At 36.9% G+C, this 19,909-nt stretch overlaps 3 protein-coding genes across 8 annotated transcripts; 1 reads left to right on the top strand and 2 right to left on the bottom strand.

Annotated features, from left to right (window-relative positions):
- Positions 1 to 100: 100 nt before the first annotated feature.
- On the bottom strand, positions 101 to 5,774 carry LOC132105001 (ras-related protein Rab-8B-like). The gene is made up of 8 exons (XM_059510416.1): positions 5,524 to 5,774; positions 3,734 to 3,794; positions 3,416 to 3,476; positions 3,241 to 3,318; positions 3,060 to 3,149; positions 2,856 to 2,921; positions 2,673 to 2,723; positions 101 to 2,406 (listed from the first exon to the last, which is right to left on the bottom strand). Exons 1-8 carry the CDS (start codon positions 5,645 to 5,647, stop codon positions 2,314 to 2,316), a joined length of 624 nt encoding a protein of 207 aa, XP_059366399.1. The 5' UTR covers positions 5,648 to 5,774; the 3' UTR covers positions 101 to 2,313.
- A 2,180-nt stretch (positions 5,775 to 7,954) lies between these two features.
- On the bottom strand, positions 7,955 to 10,865 carry LOC132097285 (uncharacterized). Its single transcript, XM_059502917.1, has 6 exons — positions 10,623 to 10,865; positions 10,357 to 10,446; positions 9,957 to 10,146; positions 9,367 to 9,558; positions 8,578 to 9,231; positions 7,955 to 8,489 (listed from the first exon to the last, which is right to left on the bottom strand). The coding sequence occupies exons 1-6, from the start codon at positions 10,847 to 10,849 to the stop codon at positions 8,445 to 8,447; spliced, it is 1,398 nt and encodes a 465-aa protein (XP_059358900.1). The 5' UTR covers positions 10,850 to 10,865; the 3' UTR covers positions 7,955 to 8,444.
- A 3,220-nt stretch (positions 10,866 to 14,085) lies between these two features.
- LOC132104898 (death-associated protein kinase 3-like) lies at positions 14,086 to 18,699 on the top strand. Of its 6 annotated transcripts, none has more exons than XM_059510409.1 (12): positions 14,086 to 14,322; positions 14,466 to 14,605; positions 14,759 to 14,789; positions 15,018 to 15,085; positions 15,369 to 15,590; positions 15,728 to 15,866; positions 16,042 to 16,171; positions 17,211 to 17,259; positions 17,364 to 17,390; positions 17,493 to 17,645; positions 17,777 to 17,822; positions 17,943 to 18,699. In XM_059510409.1, the coding sequence occupies exons 4-12, from the start codon at positions 15,024 to 15,026 to the stop codon at positions 18,567 to 18,569; spliced, it is 1,455 nt and encodes a 484-aa protein (XP_059366392.1). In that variant the 5' UTR covers positions 14,086 to 14,322; positions 14,466 to 14,605; positions 14,759 to 14,789; positions 15,018 to 15,023; the 3' UTR covers positions 18,570 to 18,699. The 6 variants fall into 6 exon arrangements, with proteins under 6 accessions (XP_059366392.1, XP_059366393.1, XP_059366391.1 ...); XM_059510410.1 differs by having other exon boundaries at positions 14,759 to 14,820; XM_059510408.1 differs by lacking the exon at positions 14,466 to 14,605 and having other exon boundaries at positions 14,759 to 14,820.
- The last annotated feature ends 1,210 nt before the right edge of the window (positions 18,700 to 19,909 follow it).

The following is a 19,909-nucleotide window of genomic DNA, read 5'->3' as shown; positions in this document are numbered from 1 at the left end:
CTGTTTATTATTCAACAGCTTCACATCTTTCCAAATACCTTATAATATACTATTTCTTATGGTAAAGAATCATAAAAAAAATAAACCGGGCACATGTAAATAACTTAGAAAAGATATTTTAATCTTTTTTTTTACATAATCAGTTAACTCTGACATATTACAGACAACAAAATCAAGGAAGACATGTTATTAAATAGGACATTAAAGCTTCCATTGAATGGTCAGTAAGACTTTATGCTCATGTGGGAGTGCTGTCAATGTTTCATTGAAAAATATGCAAATGTGCCTGCATGCATATTCAAAACATGACTACTCGGCCATTAAAGGGATAGTTTACCCAAAATGATAATTCTGTCATCATATGCTCATGTCATTTCAAACCTGTATGACTTTCTGCAAAACACAAATTAATATATTTAAATGGCTGCTGGTAACCAAACCACTGACTTTCCATCGTATGGAGAAAAAAAGCACATATTTCTCGTCTCAAAAATATTTCCTTTCGTGTTCCACAGAACAGAGAAAGCCAGGTTTGGACTGACCTGAGGGTGAATTAATTTTCATTTTCATTTCTGGGTAAACTGACACTTTAGGTGGAAATGGCACGCCTCACGAAAATGAGCAGGGATTCTTTCAAACAGATGCACGATGGCAACAAAACTCAATTGTACACTATTAAACAGAAGTAGAATCATTCATTCATTCTTCGGCGTAACTTGGGTGAATCAATCTATGTTGATTCTCCGTTTCAGTTTGAATTTTGTGTTCTGAATTTATAACAGGCCCATGGAATCTGTAATTGAAAAATCTGCAGATTTACACAGAATTGGAACATTTGTCATGCACCAAGGTAATAAGAGTGTAGTGCTCTCAGCTCTGGTTAACACATTTGACCATGTTTAAATCCTTTCAGCAGAATTCCATGTATTTTCCCCCCAAATAAAATCAGCTATAAAAGTATGCAGATTCCATTGGGCCTGGTAATAGCCCAGTAAACTCAGAGGACACTTGAACACATTCAAGCTATAACAATCTTGCACTCTTTTTTTTAAGTGGCGGACATCACAAGCAGGACTTTAAGTGGTTTATGAAGTGAGGTGGTACTACGAGAGACCCACACACACAGATAACAGTGCACGACTTGAAAGAAAATACTGTTGCAGTGGTGCTGTAAACACTTCACAACTTCACACTCAGAGCCTTATAAAAAAGGGAATTTAAAAAAAAACGTACAGAATACTGACAGCATTTAAATGTCATAAGTTTTAACAAATAAATCAATCTCAAATAAGCACAGGTTAACATGATTTAGGAGCTGCATATGCAGTGATGAGTAAGAGATGCTTAATGTCAATAGAGTATAAAAATATAATACCATTAGTAAATCTAATACTGTATATACTCATATACAGGGCCTAGCTGGCTGCTGCTTCAACAAGCAATAGGAAACGGGTCCTAGCCCTCTCTATTTATTCTTCTGTCTTTCTTTTTCAAGCTCAATATATAATATATGAGAGATTACAAACAAAAAAGAAAGTATCCATCACAGCTTCGATATATTTTTACTTTGGTCTCTGTTAAAATTAAGATTAGTATGGTACAGTTGGGGAAAGGGGGAAGACTAAGACCTGTGAATATTGCTTTCTATTCCACAGTTTTTTTGCGGCTTTGGAAGAGTAACTAAAACAAAATTAAGTACATATAAAATGGTGACTTTAAATATAACAAAACATAACATTCAACAATAACAGAAACAAATATATATATAAATATATATATTGCATGTCCTTCGGTTTGACCAATATTTAATTCTCAAACCATAAGGTTCTTCAGGTGTTACTCCAGGTCCACAATCTTTATTGCCAAAAACTGCATATTAGCAGGAGTTCGATATATTGTAATCTCTTCATATATTTTCCTTCATTAAATGGTGCTTTAACAAACCCTTTAAAATCAACATACCTGTAAATTAACTATATGAAATTAATTATTTTGAGGATAACAAAAGGTTCTCAAAATTCAAATCAGGCTACGCTAAAATGGGATTGACCCAGGTGGTTAATGGGTAGATTGTAGGATGTTTTAGTTTAAAAGGAATGTTTTGGAAACAGCACAAGTGTCTTTAATCTAGTACACTATCTTCAGGCCTTCAATTGGTATAGATGAGGCAGGCTAAAGTCCGGAGCTCTCAGCAGCAGCTAAGAGCTAAAAAACCAGAGGTACTGTAAACCCTCACACAGTCACACGCGCTGAGCTCAAACACACTTAGAGAAATGAAATCATTCATACACTGAGGCTGCTGAAGTTGCCGGGTTAGAGCAGAGTACAGCGGAAGAAGCTTGGCTTCTTGGACCGACTCTCTGTGATTTTCACTGCTCCTCCTCCTCCTGAAGGGTTATTCTCATTCTAAACACAAAGATACAAGCAAACAAGAAAGCCAGTTAGGATTAGTGTTACACTTAAAGACACATTTATTATACTTACATTTATTTATTATTTATACACAAGTTTATCACAAACTTTTTTTAAATAACTTGACTGTTAGTATCCCACAATAAGGACATTTTAATAATATTAACATCTATATCCTAAGTGATTAGTACTAAGCTAAACAATTTTCTTGGATAAGATTATAAACATTTTCTATATGATCGTAACATGAACATTCTCACCATTTTTCTGTTTAATCTGGTCATGATGTCTCTAGCAAGAGTGACAAAGGCCTAGCATTGAAGAAAACAGATACGACATTAGATTAGATCAATAAAGGAATGTAAATCTTGCTCAATAAAATTCATTTAAATGGTTCAACATCAGACAATTAATACTTTACAAAAAAATAACATTTCCCTCACCTCTTCCACATTTGTGCTGGATTTTGCACTGGTTTCCAAGAACTTGATTCCATAATCAATAGCTAGCTGTAGAAAAAAAAAAGAGGAAATGTTTAAATAAACACATCAGCATTTTTACAGACTAGCTTGTTCTGTTTCTGAACCAAGACTTGTTTAATAAAATAGATTATCAGTCATTTAAAAATGAATTTTAATGATGCATACCTTTTCTCCTCTTTCTTTTGAAACTTGTCTCTTGTCGTTCATGTCACATTTGTTACCCAATATCATTCGTTCCACATCTGATGATGCATGCTGATAAAACAGACACAGGGAAAATGAATCTCACTTTAAATGAAATTAAAACGTAATGCTTATTTTCTCCAGCACTGTTTCTAATTCTCACCTCCTCAATGTTCCTGATCCAGTTCTTGATGTTCTCAAATGATTTCTCATTTGTGATATCATACACCAGCATAATTCCCTGTGAAAATAGCAGAAAAGAAACACATTAGCTCTCTGTATGTAAAGTAAGCATATCTAGCATTATTTACTCAAAGGAATAAAACATTATGTCTTACCATTGCTCCTCTATAATAAGCAGTGGTGATGGTTCTGAACCTCTCTTGTCCGGCTGTATCCCTTTAGGACAAATGTAAAACACACTTTAAATATTGTTTGTAAACGATTATAATTTATACCAGACATGCTCCAAATTTTAACTACAAAAGGCCTAAAAATCAAACTGGATTGAGGGCTGTGGGCCTAATGTAAGTGTTGCATAATATCCAACAATATTATCTTAAAAGTTTAAAATCATATTCAATAATATTGTATATATTTAAATGCAAAAGTAAAATCTCTGCTTTATACAGTATAATGCAGACTTATACTCTCACCAGATCTGAAGCTTGATCTTCTTCCCATCCAGCTCAATTGTTCTGATTTTAAAGTCAATTCCTGCAACAATAAAGTTTAGAAACAAGTGATGTGAAACACTTCATCATCTCAAGACCTAGAGTTTGCACAACAGAAATCAGTCCCATCATGACACAGTGTGAAACTGACTCATCTCAGAACACGTCACAAAGCTTTCTGCTGAAAAAGGGACTGAAACATCAACATGATTTCAAGGCGTAACCAAGGAGATGGAATGAGTAGAAAGGTCAGAGTGGTGTAACATATGTCTGTCTGACCGACTAAATAGCTGCAGAGGTGCAAAAGGTTTAGCACATGCGTATAAAAACATTCAGTTGCATTCAGTAGTAACAGAACGTGGTCCCTGATTATGTCAATAATTAGAAAACTTGGCAGCGGTGGCATGCACAGACCTCCGCAGAAGCAGGGGAGAAGTGGAATGATGAGGGCACAATCAGGGTCTTGGGGGGGGGGGGGGTGCTAAAAGGGCCACTGTATTGAGGCATTCAATTTTGTCACCAGTGAAAGCTCTGGCGGGACATGGGACGGGAAGTGACAGAGCAGTAATGTTCATGGCAATAGGGGAAGTCTGTGGCATAACATTGACAAAAGGTCAAGGAACTCTTGCACAGGAAGTGACATGTTGGACCACAGTAGAGAAAGGCCTACCTAAAGTTGTGTCAAAAACATCCCAAGAAGTACAGTGGTCAAAAAACTAGCCTGGTGACCTCGTCCATGTAGGTTTGTACAATTTCTTTGTGAAATCTATGTATTTGCACATTCTGATTTTGATGGTTTCATATTCGGGAATAACTCTACGGGTCTGTATATAAGACCTATAACATTTAGAATTTAGAAAATATAAAGTTGGTATGAAATACATTTGAATTTCATGCCAACGTTAAAGTCCGCATGAAACCAAAAATGACTTTATTTACTTTACTAGGGCACATTGCTAGTCTTGATGTAAACAATTAATCCGTGCAAGTTAATCCCTCTGAAAAAAATAGTTTGTCTTCATAATCTTTAATCAAAATCTGAACTTTTACTTCCGCTCTGGAATGGCATTTCTTCTCTGATGACGTCAGTTTGACGGCATGGGCAGAGTATCCATAAACACACCCCTCCAACAGTTAGACTACAGAGAGAGGAGGAGCGCAAACATAAAACCATGCCCTCTATTCAGTATACCGTTTCAGATGGAAATACGTCGCTACACTGAAATAAAGTCTGCAGCAACTTCCGGTTCAAGCGGACTTTAAAGTTACGTACATGAGAACCGGTGTAACATCACTGTTGTAAGCAATCAGATGTAGATGAGATAAGTCACTCGTGACAGCACCCAAACCCACTTTTTACTCTTCCCCAGGTACACTGCTCACTCTGGCGCTCTTGAACTCTTGTTTAGTGGTGAAACGTGAATCAAAACATGTCTTTCACCACAGAAACGAAAGTGCCGCTAGCACACAGCTAATCAGATTGCAATCATGCTAGCTCTACAAACACAACATATTGTCACGTCCTATTGAAATCACAGATTAAAGTACATTTCAAGTGATTCTGACAAAATCGGTCATTTTATACGTTTGTCATTTTAAACGCTAGTAAAACGTGTCGATGAATAGCTGAGTGTCACTTCCACGGCCTCTTCCTGTCACTACAACAGACAGTCACATGTATCACAATAACAGCTTATTTCTCCCCCCGCAGGGCTACATAAGAGGCATCCCTGTACTGAACACATGCATACACAGCCCAGAGCTGAACTGACCTATAGTGGAGATGAAGGTGGTGTTGAACGCGTCCTCACTGAAACGAAACAGCAGACACGTCTTGCCCACTCCGCTGTCTCCGATGAGCAGCAGTTTGAACAGATAATCGTACGTCTTCGCCATGTTTTCAGTTCCTTCTGTCTGACTACCTTGGTTTGGCTCGGTAGCAGAGTAACGCTCTTCGGCTAACGGTACATAAAAGACGCGGTTGAGCTTGTGTTTCCGACTTTGCTCGCAGACAGAAGTAAGCGAGGAAGAGGCGGGCGTGTCCGCCGTGACGTCATCGCAGAAGGGGAAGCTTTGGCAAATCAAAAACTTTTGACTTAAAAAGTCCCATACAGAGGAGAAGCACTGTCTATGAGGAGAAGCGGGGGAAATCCTAATGCAATATTTATTAGGTAAAAGTCGAAATTATGATAGGTAATAGGTCATAATTATAAGATAAAAGGTACAAAGGATGAGAAAAGTCATAATTATGACAATCAAAAGTTTTAATTTTAAAATTATTACGTTTTATCTCACAGTTTTGACCATTAATCTCAAAATTATGACTATTTTTCTATTTATTTATTTTCATATTTTTTTATTTCTCTTTTCCTTTATGTTGTATATGTTAAACAAAGCCTACTGTATTTTGTAATTCATCAGGTTTATTGATTGTAATTTGATTGTCAGTTAGAAAAGCGACAGAATGTACTAATGTTTGCGATTTTGCTTCATGGCTGTCATTCTCTTTTGAACCCTTTCAATAGAATGATTCATTCGAAGATTTGTTCGGTGAATACATTTTTAATATTTAAGCAAGTGTGCGTTCGGTGCTTCGGCAAAAAAAAAAATTCATAGGATGCAGGCGCTCTTCCGTACTCTTTTGGAAGTTTCCAAAAGAGACAGTAAAAGTGCTCAGATGCATGTCCGGGTCACGGGCTGTAATGAAACGAAGCAGCGTCATTACTAGAGTAGACCACTGAGTAGACTGTTACTTTCACACTCATCTGGGGAATACCGAATTTTTGATCCAAGTGGTATTAGTTATCTTTGTCATAATTACCACATCTTTGTCAGGTTTCTGAATCATACATTATGATTATCATTATAGGGACAAACTATTTGTTCATCCCAAAATTCCCTTTATTTGAATTTAACGCAATTTTATTTACTTTTTTATGACAACGAAGACTACAGTTTATGGTAACATTAAGCGTCGTAACTGGTAAACTAGGATAAACTAGAAATCAACTGAACTGTTTGTAAACAATGAAATTTAGCAATCGGGAAAAATGTACAGTGGACACATTGAATTTTGTTTGTACAATGTCGCCTGCTGCTGGAGGAGACTGAAACTTCTCCACCGCGTTACTGGCTCTGGAGCTACGAAGGACCTGATAAGTGCATCTCCAGTTGCGTCAGTGTTTGCATGTAATCTTGAAATGTAAAATAGTGATAACAGCAGATTAGATCCTCTGGCCTGTCTGGAGACAAACAAACATAGTTTGTTTCACTGGTTAAGAAACTGAGGTTGGTACATATGTGTGACCATTCTAATAGTTCTGTCTTAGGCTGAGATAATTGCTCATTATTTGTCAGTCTCCCTCTAGTTCAGATATAGCTGACATAAAGAAAGTTTGATTTCTTCTGTTTTTAACTTAATGGGTAACTTCATAAGATGTCCCCCAACTTAGTACCGCTAGACAAATGGCTCACATATAACATATCTTTTTATTAAAAGCTGTTTGCCTTTAACAGTCTTGATCACTTTCAATTTCTGAAATTGTTGGACCATGTCTTGAATAACCTGTGTACATAAAGTTTTCCTCAGTGAATTGAAGAGTAGTCTGGTTGTCCAGAGGGAAATAAAGTAAGCAGGCTTGGATGAAGATGGAAAGCTCTCACTTCTTCACTTTGAGAACATGATCTTCAACACACTTGATTTCATCATGTGAGTACTGTACAATTAAAAGTATAAACGTGTGTAATTATCGTGAAATAAAGCACAAGATTTTTTATAAATCTGAAACCGTGAAGCCTCTGAAAGACTGTTTTTTGCTGTTAGCTTGATTTTCAAGCTTGCTGGCAAAAAAAATGCAAGCACAGTTTATTACATAGCACAAGGCTGTTAGGAAACCTCCAAAAGCCGACCAATCCATCATGAGGTTGTAAATGGATCAATATTTAGAGTCCAAACCATGTGGAAATATCTCAGTGGCTTAGAGATACGAGTATCACCATCCATTAAGTCAGCTATTATCCAAATGGCAATGGATCACGTAATATACAGTGGAGGGCAAAATATAGGCATAGACAGAAGGTCTATAGTAGGTCTGCATTCTAAACTGTTTTCTACAGTGTTCAATATGGACATAAAACGGGAGCAGATCACTTTGAAGAAGATAGAAGGCAGAATGCAATCAATACTAACCTCATACAGATCACTTATTGTATAATGTCTCCATGCTTTATTCAGTTATGCTGTGCAGTATTATGGGTTCAGATGTGCAGAGAAAGACTGTTGTATCATACAAATAGTGTGGATTGCTGAATTGGGGTTGCATAAACTCTATGTTTAAACATGACAGTCTGTGAACACTATACTAATTACAAAATAGTGAATTACACTGGACTGATCTACACTGAAAGATAAAGTCCTGGGAAAATAGTGGTACATTCAGTGATAACAATAGATATAATCAGAGCAGGTGTCCAAATACATTTTCAAAATATGTTTTATCATAACCATCTCATTGTACCTTTGTATTTGCATAAAAATTTTCAGTATTTTGTTTCTGTAGAAACCATGCTATACTGAAGTTATATACAACAACATGAAAATTATGACTTAATATATATCTAAAAATTAATCGTGTAGCAAAACAATAAAACATCAAATGAAATATTTTTCTCAGCTTTTACATTCACCAGATGACTATTGCTTCTTATTCTCCAGTCGAAGTTTCCACCACTTATGATTCTGTAAATAATAACAGTTCTTAAATTTTTATGCAAAATAATCAGTATAGGAATGATGTATATTTGTTTGCTATTATATCAGGTCTCACCTTCTTTCCCAAGATGCTCTGTGAGTTTGGATGCATCTCATCCAAACTCTCGTATGTGTTGCTGTCAGTCACTCGGATGTCCTCATAGGTGTTGCTCTCAGCTATGTGTTCATAGGTATTACTGTCACGTTGTTCAGGTATGTCTTGATAGGGTATTTCTGCTAAAAGGATGCTGTCGATGAGCTTTATACGGTTGTCATACTCTTGCCCGGGCTGGTCCTGCTGCCCAGCGCACACCACAGATGCGGTCTGGTAGAGTGGGTTGAGCTGCAGGGCTTCTTTGTCAGTATATGGCACTCGGTCACCACCACTATGGTGTTTTTTCAAGTCGAGGACAGCATAAGAGCAGGAGGCTGTTTTGGGTGGAACTAAAGGAGGTCGTTGAAGGTTGGAGGCCATAATGTTACAAGAATTAGAGGTTGAAGACTGATTGTTTTCTTCGTGGAGAGGCAATGTTAATTGAGAGTTGTAGCGCTCTGTGTCCAAGGTATCACTTTTCCTGCCATTTATGCTCTCATCACCACCTGACCTTCCAGATGTCCTTGATTCTGAAAAGCTGTGTTGTTCTTGTGATGGATTTGTACCAGGAAAACCAGCGCTTAAGGAATTCCGAAGTCGTGTATTCTTCTTTGGCACTGGTGGAACTTTTGTACCCTAATGATTTATACAACACATACATGAATTTCAAAACAAGATGTGTAAAAAAATAAATAAAAAAAAGTTTTACAATCTAGAATTAGCCCTGGTTAGCAGAAAGATAGTAGCCAAGGAGGCAGCAGACTTAGTTACCTGGGAAAGGATGTTCCTGTCAACAGAGGTGGAGATTGCGAGTTTCCGGCCACTTTTAGAATACAGAACAGGAGGCGTGCCATGCCGGACATTGCTAGTTTGTTCCCATAAACTTCTTAGAGCCTTAACGCTAACACCCGCTTTAAATCTGGGTTTATGTTGAACCACGTCATAAAGCTCGTTTTTGGTGTCCTTGATGGATGACAAATAGGACATAGATTGTAAAACATTTCCTACTGTGCTGGTATTTTCTCTTTGTTTTCATCTATTTAAAGGTAAACATGGTATTTTTTGTATTTTGATGTTGTGCTGGCCAATATTCCCAACACTCACAGTTAACCATATTTTTTTCCCCCAAGAGCAAATCTGCCAAACAACAAGGGATTACTAACTTAAATTGTGTGAGATTTGCTTGGTCATGTGATCAGCTTCAAATAAAACCACTTTTATTAGGCTACTAATTAATTATAAATGGATTCTTCGTCTAATGTGATTGAACATGATTTTAAAAGTACAATTAATTTCTTTATATTAAACCTTTTAAATTAAGAATAATTACTGAGCGCATCTTTAAAAAGAATGATTGATACCTCTTCAACAGAGTCCATGTCCACGTCTGTGTCGTACGAAGTTAGGTACTCTCCAAAAGGCTGGATCGGTGTGGTTTTAAAGTGATTGATCAGCTCTGTGAGACTGTTATGAGTGGTAGAATCACCAGAGACGACGAACAGGCCAGTATCAGTTGGATTTATCACAAAGTGACGACAACGATCCTGTCCTCTGTCAACATAAAGCATTAGAGAAATGAAACAACTCAAAAAACAGCAGCTTCAGACTGTTTTTAAAGGTTAGAACCATTAGCTAGTTAATTTTACCTCACCCTGGGGGTTTTAACATAATATAGTATTTACTTAAAATGACTAAATTGACAAAAATGACAAACAAATGAGATCTTATGGTAGTGCTAACCAAAAAAAATGTTATTCTTACTTGTATGAAAGAATATATGCAATGGATTTTTCACTTAGTCTGATAAGGAAGCAACCAACATTCTTGTCTTGGAGCTGATCTTCTGCTTCTCTGCAAACAGCAACAGTTACCACAGTGCACCAGTGTGCAACTGCCTCAGTTTACAATCATGAACATTGCCATCTCAGTTGTCATAAAAGAAAACAGACCGTATTAAATATGTTCAGATGGTTTTACTTCTCATGGTGAAACAGTTATCAAACCTCTTATCTCTCAATAGTTCTTACTGTCTGGAGATGAAGCCTTGGAACCAAGGTGGAAAACTTCCATCACACAGAATGAGCACAGCCTGAGTCTCCACAAACCACTTGAGGATGTGCTCCCTCTGTTGTTCTCTGGCCATGGTGAGATCTCCCCCCACTCCCTCCATTCTTTCCATCTGCTTCTCATTTAAATTCTCAGATATCTTCATCCTCTTGTACAAGGCTGCCTCTATTTGCTCCATTGTGAGCATCTCCCTCCGTGCACAAATGCACTGCACACATCCAATAAAGTCTACTCTCCACTTTCAAACATTCATAGCATCACTCACGCAAGGCAACAGGAAACAGGCACGCCTCATTTGCTTAGTTTCCTCATACGTAAATGTGTGATCTTGCAAATGTAAAAGGTTCTATTGTTTGGGTTTATCTGCCCGTAGTCAATAAAGACTTGCTGGTTCAGTGTGATTTTGTTGCACTATCTTTAGAAGGTACTTCCGTCTGAGTTTTAGACTTGTATAAATATCAAAGACTAAAAAAGTGGTTTGGATTTGGAAAACTGATTGGATCAGGAACTATAACCACTGCACATTTTGTTTAAACTGTATTAACATTTAAAAAAATGAATATGCTCATCTGGGAAAAAAGTTTCAGAGACTTATTATTATTAATAGATTTTTTGTCGTTCAGAATACCAGTGTCACTCTGGGCATAAAAGACAATGTGATACGAACATGGATGTTTTATTTACATTTTAGGCCTCACAATTTGCATGTCAGCTAAATATGTACCTCCACAGTTTTATGTGGAATTTTCATTTAATGTTTTAGATTAAATTAAGATAAAATAATCATCGGTCAGGAATTAGTCTTGAATTTTGAAGAAGCGCAATTTATGCTCTTCTATGAAGAACGTTTTAAATGTTTGAAATAAAACAAATAATTTTTCTTTTCTTTTTTGATGGGACAGAGTCAAAAATGTCTATGTGGTTAAACTGCCAAAATAAATGTATACATTTCTGATTAAATTGGTTGTGGCAAAAAAAAAAAGTATGTCGGTTTCTATTCTACTTTAAAAACGATGGGTTAAAAACAACCATTTCTGGGTCATTTGTCAACCCAGCACTGGGTGAATATTGGACAGAACGCAACTGGGTTATTTTAACCCAGCTTGTTAGGTTTTATACATTAACCCATTTGCTGAGTTGTTTTTTACATAGTGCTGGGTCATTCAATCTATTGAGTTTTTTTCATTTGAAATAATAAAAATGCACTCTAAAAATCTGTTTTTTAAATATAGGACAAGAACAGTTCATATAAAAAAAATTTTCAATAGCAAAGAATGATTTTATAGGCATAAAATGCCTCTCTCTGGGCTAAACAGGCAGTGCTGTTAAAGCAGGTTTTGTTCTTCTTCTATAGAGGCAGGGTTTAGCCACACTGTTACATCATGAAGTGGCACATCCAACAACCTGTCATTTTGACCGACTGGCTTCAATACACTTGTATATTATATTCATTCATTACACACAGACTGATATATTTTAAATGTTTATTTCTTTTAATTTTGATGATTATAACTGACAACTAAGGAAAATCCAAAATTCAGTATCTCAGAAAATTAGAATATTACTTACGACCAATACAAAGAAAGGATTTTTAGAAATATTGGTCAACTGAAAAGTATTAACATGAAAAGTATGAGCATGTACAGCACTCAATACTTAGTTGGGGCTCCTTTTGCCTGAATTACTGCAGCAATGCGGCGTGGCATGGAGTCGATCAGTCTGTGGCACTGCTCAGGTGTTATGAGAGCCCAGGTCAGCTCTTCTGCATTGTTGGGTCTCCTCTTCAAAACACCCCATATATTTTCTATGAGGTTAAGGTCAGGTGAGTTTGCTGGCCAGTTAAGAACAGGGATACCATGGTCCTTAAACCAGGTACTGGTAGCTTTGGCACTGTGTGCAGGTGCCAAGTCCTGTTGGAAAATGAAATCTGCATCTCCATAAAGTTGGTCAGCAGCAGGAAGCATGAAGTGCTCTAAAACTTCCTGGTATACGGCTGCGTTGACCTTGGATCTCAGAAAACACAGTGGACCAACACCAGCAGATGACATGACACCCCAAACCATCACTGACTGTGGAAACTTTACACTGGACCTCAAGCAACGTGGATTGTGTGCCTCTCCTCTCTTCCTCCAGACTCTGGGACCCTGATATCCAAAGGAAATGCAAAATTTACTTTCATCATAGAACATAACTTTGGACCACTCAGCAGCAGTCCAGTCCTTTTTGTCTTTACTGTAGACGCTTCTGACGCTGTCTGTTGTACAAGAGTGGCTTGACACAAGGAATGTGACAGCTGAAACCCATGTCTTGCATACGTCTGTGCGTAGTGGTTCTTGAAGCACTGTCTCCAGCTGCAGTCCACTCTTTGTGAATCTCCCCCACTTTTTTGAATGGGTTTTGTTTCACAATCCTCTCCAGAGTGCGGTTATCCCTACTGCTTGTACACTTTTTTTCTACCACCCTTCTTTTTCCCTTTACCTCTCTATTAATGTACTTGGACACAGAGCTCTGTGAACATCCAGCCTCTTTTGCAATGACCTTTAGTGTCTTGCCCTCCTTGTGCAAGGTGTCAATGGTCGTCTTTTGGACAACTGTCAAATCAGCAGTCTTCCCCATGATTGTGTAGCCGACAGAACTAGACTGAGAGACCATTTAAAGGCCTTTGCATGTGTTTTGAGTTAATTAGCTGATTAGAGTGTGGCACCAGGTGTCTTTAATATTGAACCTTTTCACAATATTCACATTTTCTGAGATACTGAATTTGGGATTTTCCTTAGTTGTCAGTTATAATCATTAAAATTAAAAGAAATAAACATTTCTTTTAATTTCAGTCTTTGTGTAATGAATGAATATAATATACAAGTTTAACTTTTTTAATGGTATTAGTGAAATCAACTTTTTGATGATATTCTAATTATATGACCAGCATCTGTATAAACTGTTTTAAAAACTAACAATAAAAGTTTTGAGTTCTTAAACTTACAGGATGTTTTTTTTTATAGAACAATTACCTCTCTGTCAAAAGATCAAGGGAAATGTAATTTCTCAGTTCATGATCCCTTTATGCACTAGTCTAGTGGATTCACAGCGCCAGCTCGATAGGTCGAGATAAAATACCAAAAAGTCACGTGGTGAGAGGCTGTAATCCACTGTGCTTAAACGTGCTTCTGGCGGTCAGCAAAATTGAAACCGAACTATTCAATATAGGTGCTATCCAGCACCTGGGAAGAAATATTACAAATAACCCAATAAATGTACCCAACAAGTTGAACCCAGCATGTTTAGAGTAAATTTACTCAGAAGTATTTGCATGTGTTTTATTACCTTATTACAAAAACTACAAACAACTGTTTGTCACGTTGATAAGCTTGAACACATATCAGCAGTAAACAGAGTGGAGAACGGATTGATCATTCTGACTGAAACTGTGACCCACAGACAGCGACTGAAGTCCAACTTGGATATAATTCAGAAGAGTCCTCTATGTTGTGTTATTTTTTATTCGTGGGTCATGCCTGTTCGTGTGCTGTCGAGTTCAACAGCTGGCGTATCCACTTTTAGAAACACGCTGCTGGGACTCGGGCGCTCTTCTAATGGTCTGTGAAGAAAGTCGCGTGATCGCTTGAAAGGATTCAGAAACATATTTGTTGATGATGACAGGTACGTGCTCTTTGATTTTAATAAATACACTAGACATGGGATTTTCAAACAAACTCTTTGGGTTAATCTTTAAGTTACCGCTGTGGGAGAGTGACTGGAGTAGGCTATTTTGGTGTTGTTTTTATTTTTATTTTTTATTACAGTTAGGCTACGTCAGCTCGTGCGTGTGTAACTTTCGGAAATTAAAAACAAATGAAGGGAGTGCATTACACCGTCTTTTTGGAGATCTGGTACTAGACCTACCGCCGGGATGAACAGTAATTAATACGGTCGTGTTTGACAGGTAAAAAGCATGGGTAAAATGTGCTTCTTTTTCGAGTGAAGCATTGAATTCACGTTAGAAGTGTTACAACATGGGAAGCATATCTTGTTATAAGAGACTTTTTCCATTGTGCATTTTGTGAATTTTCTATTTTTTTCCCCCTCTATGTTCTAGACACCTTGGATAAATTTTAGGCTATATATAGGTGAGGCCTCGTCCTTATCCTGCACACTTTGGTAAGATCTAAATTGGTCCCACCATCATGAATGAAATATTTAGGTCAAATCAAACTATAAACAGTGTATAGTATATGCATTAAATAGGGGTTTTAACTGATATGTTGTTTTATACATAGAGGTTGTATAAAACAATAATAAAAAAATTGTGTGTACTTTTTTTTATGAATCTAATAATAAACTTTTTTTTTTATAAGATCACAATGGCTGTGTTCAAGCAGCAGCAGGTCGAGACTTTCTATGAGATTGGAGAGGAAGTTGGGAGGTAAGAATTTGTTTGCTTGGTGGTTTATCATGTGCTTGCTAAATGTTTCAAAACAAAATGATACAAATTACACAGCTGCATTCATATGGGTGCTATATAGAGGGGCAATGGGTCATTCACCTGACACCAAATCTTTTATCTAATATATATATAATATTATATAATAAACAACATATCTTTTAAGTGTCTATATTATAAACAGCATAAAGACTTAAATAATGCATTATGTTGTGTTGATTTAGTCAGTGTATGTGTGTTTTATCACTGTTCATGTGTTTTTCAGTGGGCAGTTTGCAATTGTTAAGCAGTGTCGTGAAAAGAGTTCGGGCCGGGATTTTGCTGCCAAGTTCATAAAGAAGCGTCAGAGTATTGCTAGCCGGCGAGGTGTGCTCCGAGAAGAGATTGAGCGAGAGGTCAACATCCTACAGCAGATACACCATCCCAATATTGTCATGTTACATGATGTGTTTGAGAACAAGACAGATGTGGTGTTGATTTTGGAGCTGTGAGTAGAGCTTGTATTGATGCTTGTACAAATGATATTGCTACATATGTTTGGGCTTAGATCATATTTAATGTGCATATTTTATTCAATTGTTCACCTACCTATTCTTACTGAGAGGAGTTTATGTATTTTTGTAGGGTGTCTGGAGGAGAGCTTTTCGACTTTCTGGCAGAGAAAGAGTCTTTAAGTGAGGAGGAAGCCACACAGTTTATTAAACAGATTCTAGAGGGCGTGCACTATTTGCACACAAGGAATATTGCTCATTTTGACCTGAAGGTACAGTACACCCACTGGCCTCATAACACTGCCTTAGAACATTACAGTACAACACATTTGCGTTGACAGATGTGGAGTGCTGCAGAATGCTCTGTCAGAAGACAGAAGAACAGTGTGCCTTTGTGTGCATATGAATGTGAGTGTGCTTGTGTGTAATTTATTTTCCGGTTTGCAGCCTGAAAACATCATGCTTCTGGATAAGAACGCCCCACTGCCCCGAATCAAACTCATTGATTTTGGCTTGGCCCACAAGATTGCCGAAGGGGTTGAATTTAAAAACATCTTTGGAACACCAGAGTTTGTTGGTATGATACATGTTCTGTTTAAACCCCAAAGCCTGCAAACACTCAGGGGCCATTCACACAGAACATGTTTTAATACAAGGGTCTTGAGTGCTGCATTTTTTTAAATGCCATGTCATGCGCAAGAAGAAGCAAAAGACGTGAGTGCAGTGGTCAAACATGATGGTCTAGCATGTTGACAGAAAAATAACAGAAAAGCAGCGAAGTGGATTGTAAAAACGTGTTCTGTGTGAATGACTCCTAGCAAACTTTTTGAATGCTTAAAGAAATAGTTTGCTCAAAAATGCACATTTGCTGAATATTCAGGGAAATATAGCATTACATCACTTGCTCACCAATGAATCCTCTGCAGTGAATAGGTGCTGTCAGAATGAGAGTTCAAACAGAAACATCACAATAACACACAAGTAATCAACACGACTCCAGTCTATCAATTAATGTCTTGTGAATTGAGAAGCTGTGTTCGTAAGAAACAAACCCATCAAGTCGTTTTAACTTCAAACCGTTAATTCTGGCCAAAATACGTGTCGATAATGCATTATAATGCTTCCTCCAATAAAAAAAAAAAGTCCATACCCTGTTGTCCTCTCACTTAAAAATTTACTGACATATTAGTTTAGAACTTTTTTGGAAAGTTTTTGCTTGTAAATGGTGCTTGAGCTATGCATATTTCTCTCCTGATTCAGATGGAGTACACAATATCATGGATAAAGACACTGAAGTTGAATACATTAATGCTGGATTTGTTTCTTACAAAACATGCAGCTCTTTGCTTTTTGTTAAATGATTGACTGGAGTCATGTTGGTTACTTGTGGAGTATTGTGATGGTTTTACCAGCTGATTGTGCTGAGCAAGTAATCTAAAGTTATATTTCATCAAATCTGTTCCAATGAATAAAACTCATTTTTACAGTATAAACACTCATATACTGTACATCCTGGATGGTCTGAGGGTCAGTACATTTTCCACAAATTAAAATTTTTGGGTGAACTATCCTTTGAATGATTTATTCCTCGTCTCATATTGTTTTCCTGTTTTCAGCTCCAGAGATTGTGAATTATGAACCACTGGGACTGGAAGCAGATATGTGGTAAGATCAGTTTTGAACGTACATTAAATGTAAATATCTCAATTATTTGAGTTTATGAGATTTTCTTATTTTAAACAATTAAATGAAATGCTTTACTTTTATAGGAGTGTTGGTGTTATAACATATATTCTGTAAGTAAGCAAAAACATAATTTCTTCAAGCCTAAAAATGTAGTATCTGATATCAAATATCGAAATATTAGAATATGTTGCTAATACGCTTTCTGAATGAAGGTTGAGTGGGGCATCTCCTTTCTTAGGAGAAACCAAGCAAGACACTCTGGGAAACATCTCAGCCATGAACTATGAGTTTGACGATGAATTCTTTGGCCACACCAGTGAGCTTGCCAAGAATTTTATACGACAACTGCTGGAAAAGGACACCAAGTAATTGCAGAGGGCAGAGATAATCTAAAGTCATGTGTGTTTGAGTGTGAGCTTTGTGTTTGTGACCATGCAAAGTATGGTGCTTTTTGCAAGAAAATGGCATAAATTACAATCTTAATAATGTATTTCAGAAAGAGACTCACAATTCAAGATGCCTTGAATCACCCCTGGATTAAGGTTTGTAATCAGCTTGTGATTGTATGCCTGAAAGACATTTATTGGCATTCATTTTTTTCACTTTCTTTTACTCAATCCTTACATATCGCTCTCTTTCTAAACCCGTTTGTCTGTTGGCAGTCTAACGAGCATAAAGAAGAACGCAGTAAAGCACCAGATAGGAAGAGAGAACGTAGGCAGCTGAAGACAAAGCGTCTCAAAGAGTATACCATCAAGTCCCACTCCAGCATGCCTCCTAACAACACCTACATCAACTTTGAACGCTTCGCACAGGTGGAGGAGGACGTGTCGGCCATGGAGGGCTCTTTCTGTCAGCTGGCGTCGGCTCACGACTCCATGCAGGAAGACATTGACACATTAGTGTCCATCTACAATGAGAAAGAGATGTGGTACAAAGAAGAAAGCGAAAACATCAGACACGAGTTGTCCCAGCTCCGTTATGAGTTTCGTAAAGTTGAAGCCCAGAGGCGGGGTGTTCACGAAGACATGAGGAGTGTGGATGCCAGCGTTAGCCGAGTGAGCGAGCGATATAAGGAGAGGCAGACTCGTTATGAGGCCTTGCAAAAGGAGTTGTGTGCCGAGCTGCAATGGGTACAGGAAGTGGTGGGTTCATTCCAGGTCACCTTCCCAAACTGTAGCTTTAGCACTGTGTTTAATACTGATGTCAATGAAGCACTGCAAGAGTTGCTTAATAGATCCTGTGGAGGAGACCTGCTGACAGCCAGCAATCTGGACCAGCAGAGATGACACATTAATAACCCACCACTAACTGATCACACATCATTATATTAACACGGGCGAGTTAACTGTGTTGAAGATAATGTGTTGGGGAATATATACCTAAATAAAAGCAGTTAAATAAACAGGTTAAATAAAATTAATGTTTTTCAATGGGTTATTTCATCTCAAGTGTAAAGTTGGTTACCTCTTGGTATTGCAAAACCACATATATATATATATATATATATATATATATATATATATATATATATATATATATATATATATATATATATATATACATATATATATATATATATATACATATATATATATATATATATATACATATATATATATATATATATATACATACATATATACACACACACACACACACACCACACAAACCCATTTGATTCTAACAGATTACTTTTACTAAGTAAAAAATGTAAACGGTGCTACAAAGCTATTTTTTCTATTTTGTCTTTTTTTCACTTTTATCTAGTATCAATATGAAACAAATCTGATTGCTTCGAGTTATAAAATCACAAAGCAAAATCCTTTTTGATTTAATATTATGTATTAGGTGTATTTAAAATTATGGTGCTTCTTTTATTTATTTTATCTGATCACAACATATTGTCCGCTTTTGGTTATTTGTGTACCAGATCAGATTAGGGAAATAAGTTTGAAATGGCAAATGGCAAGCTTCTTTAATTCAACTCTGCTAATTTAGTGAAGGTACCTCAGTTTCATATTCAGTTATTATTTTTTTCCATTGCTGTCTACTGTAGTGCTTCAAGGCAATGTATGTTTATTTGGAATATGTGTTTGAGTTTGTTGTATTTAAAATATATTAATATTAATATATTAATATAATTTTAAATAAATGGCCCCGGATAAGTAGGGTACTGTCAGGAGGAGCCAGGCAAAGCCATGACAGGAGGGTTTCACATTTACATGAGACACACATCAGGTGAGATGCTCTGTCTCTGAGTTCTCCAGCTCTCTACAATCTGATACAAATCATTGTAATCACATATTGGACCATTACTTTAAGGTCAACATTTGGTCAATATATGCATTTAGTCTTCAAATTTTGAATATTGGACTTGTGCGGCGAGTGAATTGGACTGTTTTCAACTGTTTGAGAGGCTTCTGGGCTTGGTGGGCCTGCCACTCCTATCTCAGTACATCTTGGTAAGATTGTGGAATCATGCCTCCTAAAAGTAGTAAACAACCATCAGAGGATGATACAGTTGTAACTATGGGTGTGTTGACCCAAATGATGGATCAGCAGAGAGAATTTTATAAGGAAATGTTAAAACAACAACAGGACAACTTCAAGAGCTTCATTCAAATCA

The sequence above is a fragment of the Carassius carassius genome, chromosome 2 (assembly GCF_963082965.1).
Source record: "Carassius carassius chromosome 2, fCarCar2.1, whole genome shotgun sequence".
NCBI lineage: Eukaryota > Metazoa > Chordata > Actinopteri > Cypriniformes > Cyprinidae > Carassius > Carassius carassius.
The sequence above is the reverse complement of the archived record's forward strand: the minus strand, read 5'-3'. Positions and strand labels throughout refer to the sequence as shown.

Bases quoted from the DNA above. Each gene is read 5' to 3' on its own strand.
- LOC132105001 (XM_059510416.1), bottom strand. From the start codon at position 5,647: ATGGCGAAGACGTACGATTATCTGTTCAAACTGCTGCTCATCGGAGAC. The intron at 3,150-3,240 runs GTGAGAATTAGA...CTGTTTTATCAG, and splicing joins GGATCAGGAACATTGAGGAG to CATGCATCATCAGATGTGGA. The intron at 2,922-3,059 runs GTATGCATCATT...TTTTTTCTACAG, and splicing joins CAAAAGAAAGAGGAGAAAAG to CTAGCTATTGATTATGGAAT.
- LOC132104898 (XM_059510412.1), top strand. From the start codon at position 15,024: ATGGCTGTGTTCAAGCAGCAGCAGGTCGAGACTTTCTATGAGATTGGA. The intron at 15,591-15,727 runs GTGAGTAGAGCT...GTATTTTTGTAG, and splicing joins GTGGTGTTGATTTTGGAGCT to GGTGTCTGGAGGAGAGCTTT. The intron at 16,172-17,210 runs GTATGATACATG...TCCTGTTTTCAG, and splicing joins TGGAACACCAGAGTTTGTTG to CTCCAGAGATTGTGAATTAT.
- LOC132097285 (XM_059502917.1), bottom strand. From the start codon at position 10,849: ATGCTCACAATGGAGCAAATAGAGGCAGCCTTGTACAAGAGGATGAAG. The intron at 10,447-10,622 runs GTAAGAACTATT...TGCTGTTTGCAG, and splicing joins CAAGGCTTCATCTCCAGACA to AGAAGCAGAAGATCAGCTCC. The intron at 10,147-10,356 runs GTAAGAATAACA...TTATGTTGACAG, and splicing joins GCATATATTCTTTCATACAA to AGGACAGGATCGTTGTCGTC.